This window comes from Bremia lactucae, linkage group LG10 (genome assembly GCF_004359215.1).
Source record: "Bremia lactucae strain SF5 linkage group LG10, whole genome shotgun sequence".
Taxonomy (NCBI): domain Eukaryota; phylum Oomycota; class Peronosporomycetes; order Peronosporales; family Peronosporaceae; genus Bremia; species Bremia lactucae.
The window spans coordinates 6,320,681-6,324,331 of record NC_090619.1 but is presented as its reverse complement, the minus strand read 5'-3'; the positions used below and the strand labels follow the sequence as shown (position 1 = coordinate 6,324,331).

Genomic DNA, 3,651 nt, shown 5'->3' with positions numbered 1-3,651 from the left:
CAACATTTACAAAGATAGATTAACAAGACACTTAACTATATTAATACAGTTTTCATTTTACACTCTTAAGCTAACTTGCCTTGAGAGAAGTCTTCCTCTATACGTACAGTGTACGTCACCTAACGAGAGGCACCACTCACATCTGAAGCAGTGTGAAGTGGACTTGTACTGAAACAGTACAAGTCGCAGTGCCCCATTACAAGTATACTATCATATTTTGCAGCAGAACCGTGCATGCATGAGGCGCTTAAATTTGACATTCTGCAGCTGAGTTTTCACCGCCAATTATATTTTCACGAATGTAGTGTTAAGTTTGTAGCAGCTTTGACAAGCTCCAAGTACAATTTCTTGTGGCACTTTTTCCCAACGAAGTCGCTGGTGGTGGAAAATCGTTCACAGGGTCGAAGTAGCGACCAAAATGCTGACGAGGAGTAAAAGTTTTTTGGGCAAACGAGATTCTGTTTTTATAATATAATATAAGGTGGGATGCGGACGAGGATGCTCACTAGATATTGGGGAGCAATTTATGTAATGCAAGCATTCACCGAGAGCCAATGGTCTTTTCCAGGCAATGTTGGAGCATATCATGAACCTCACTTCGCATGGCCTTGGATATGCGCGGTAACAGCGACCCTTGACCCACCCAAAGGTTCATACGCAATCGCTCGTGAGCCTGAACTCGTCCCACGGCTGGACCCATGGGCATCCCATTTAGAGCCTCTTGCAATTCTATTGACAGCGTATTGAATGCCACGTGATGATCCGCATTCTCAAAGAGGCTTGAAAAGTCAGCAATGGACACGTCCAGACATCGCTTGGTGAAAAAGTTGGCAATGAAGCCAAGCGAATCCTCAGATGGACGATAAAATACCTTACCACGCTCTGTGATTTTAGTGAAGACCTTAAGTCCAGTGTTGACGATCTGAAGAGTCATTCGATTTTAGTGGCATTTAAACGGCAGTATTAGATACTAGAAGTACGCACATCAAGAGCATTGCCACTCAAACAAGCATCAGAGATTTCCTGGTCCACGTAGTTTATAGTTGCTGCCGTGTCTGACCGGCACCAAAGACGATTCTGGATGCAGTTACACAGTAAAAATGTTACTTTACACCTCTTGTTCGATACTTTAAAACCGCACCTTCCACATATCGTCCTCGAAGCCATAAAAGCCACGTAATTGCTGCCACGTATCGTCATTTACGACGCGATATAGTGTCTCTCGCTTCTTTATACTGATAGAATTTTTCTCTTTATCCAATTTCTCCGTGTTGCAAGAGTAAAATTCTGTGTCTGGCGTATACTTTTGACAATTTTTCAAAAAGTGGCCACTTTGGCCACAAAGTTTGCAGATGTAGTCAGTAGGTGGCGCCATCGGCACTTCTTCCAGTGGAGCAAGACCTTCCTGTTGACCCATTGCACCCGGTAGATCGGCCACTTTAAGAAACACTGCGATAAAAAAGCCACCAGAATTCTGGTCGATCGGGATCAAACGAAAAGACTTCTGAATCTCATTGATCACAGCACCCTTAGGCGGAAACATCGATCGCGTTACTCGACTACCACGAAGATTCTGGGGCAGCGCGTCGTACGTGTCGTACCATTCGTGAAGCTCCTTCACCTCATCGCTTTGATCGTTTGCATTGTCATGTTTGAATACATGGCCATTGTGTGTCGACTTGGACTTCGATCGCCATCCTACTCGCCAATTCGTTCGACCAGGACGGGCAATAAGCCCCGGCACTTTCGTTGACACATCCAAAAGCTTCAGTGATCCACCTGCACGACGCAGTACCTCGGCTGCTATGGCTTCATTTTCGATCGGATTAAATGAACACGTTGAATACACCATAATACCACCAAGTCTAAGTAGCGCAGCTCCTCGAAGAGCCAATGCCAATTGAATCGGATGCAGCGTCAAGCCCTGGCCAATGTGCCATTCTTTCCACAATGTCTGACTCTTACGGAGCGTACCATCACCACTGCAAGGGACGTCACACAGCACGCGATCAAATACGTTGGTACGTCGCAGAGTTTTCGTTTCTGGATCGTACAATCCGGGGAACGTATCGCCATCACCGCACGTGACTACTGCGCGGCGTAATGTATTGCGTGTGAGACGGTGTACCAACATATACGCCCGTTTCTTGTCGGCATCATTGGCAACCACCATGCCTCTCTGCTCTTCTCGACTTGAATCGTCCATATTTGAAAGTAAAATGTCTAGAATTTGGGTCGTTTTAGACCCCGGCGACGCGCACATATCAAGCACACGGTGGCCTCGTTGGACATCCAAATAGAGCACTGGAAGCATACTCACCGCTTCCTGGCGATCAATATAACCACGGTCTGTTTGCGTTAACAACCACGAATGGAATATACGAATATCCTCGTGCTTCGAAGCTAGTCGTTTGAAAGAGTTAATAATACTTTTTTTAAAATTTAAAATTTTGTCAATCACCCACCGCTTTTTGAAAGCGCCACTCGTCCACAGTCCATTTGCCACGCCACCTTGTCCATCGGATACCAGGCAATTGGTCTGCAACGAACGGAAAATGAGGATGGTACGTCAAAATGTTATGACTTTAGTTTTACTTAGGCGGATTGACTGGTATATCCTTGTAAAAGCATGTATCACGAGGAAATTGGAGCTTGGTAGCCAGTAATTCACTTAAGCTAAAAAGTTGAGATACAGTTGTCAATTCATTGGAAAAGCAGCATCATGGTGTGATGTAGTACCCGAGGGCATCAGGACGGTGCAGAGTAAGGCGGAAAGACACGGGTAGAGGTTCATGCAGTAGCTTCATGAGCTGATCCAGCTCTATTTCGTCCTTGACAGCATTGGTCTCTCGCTAAGTGAGAAAAAAACGTGGTGAGATTCGAGCTTGTCACTGAGGTTGCAATAATTGTACCAAGTACTCGCGAAAGCTCTGCTTGTATAAGCCCAGTGACGATTTGGACTTGGTACTCATCAGTGCTGGATTAACCAATCATTTAAATAATAAATGGAAGCATAACCTGGTTACGCTAGTTGCAAGAGCATTTGAGATAGTAGCTTATTTACGTACAAAAAAGCGTATATGTAACGGGGTGTATCGTTACATCAAATTAACACTTAAAGGTTGTTAATTAATATATTATCTAAAGGGTAGAGAATATTTGGAGAATATTACTTTATACAGTAATGTTCAGAAATCTTAACCATAATAGAATAGGCCATTATATTTATTTATCCCGCAGACTAATCAGCTGTAAACGTAAACAAAGAGAGAGTTTCAGATAAGATAGAGATAAGAATTCAATTACATGTTAAGTATTAGATTATAATTAAGTTAGCATTTACAAGATAGAAAAAGAGCCACTTAATTATATTAATACAGTTTTCATTTAACCCTCTTTAAGCTAGTTGCCTTAAAGAGAAGTCTTCCGCTGCACGTACAAGTGTACGTGAAAAAAGGGAAGGCACCACTCGCAACTGAAGCAGTGCGAAGTGGACTTGTACTGAAGCAGTACAAGTCGTAGTGCCCCGTTACACCTGGTAGCACTTTGTAGTCCGTCCAAGGCCACATTTCCCACATCTAACATGGACATGTTACATGATAGTGGGAATACGCATCACGTTTCCCCTGAAAGCTACTCCTTTCTAAGTGA

At 43.7% G+C, this 3,651-nt stretch overlaps 1 protein-coding gene across 1 annotated transcript; it reads right to left on the bottom strand.

Moving 5' to 3' along the window:
* Positions 1-438: 438 nt before the first annotated feature.
* CCR75_002541 (uncharacterized protein) lies at positions 439-2,977 on the bottom strand. The gene is made up of 7 exons (XM_067960638.1): positions 2,913-2,977; positions 2,740-2,852; positions 2,596-2,676; positions 2,466-2,539; positions 1,142-2,403; positions 985-1,077; positions 439-922 (listed from the first exon to the last, which is right to left on the bottom strand). Exons 1-7 carry the CDS (start codon positions 2,970-2,972, stop codon positions 542-544), a joined length of 2,064 nt encoding a protein of 687 aa, XP_067818801.1. The 5' UTR covers positions 2,973-2,977; the 3' UTR covers positions 439-541.
* Positions 2,978-3,651: the final 674 nt, after the last annotated feature.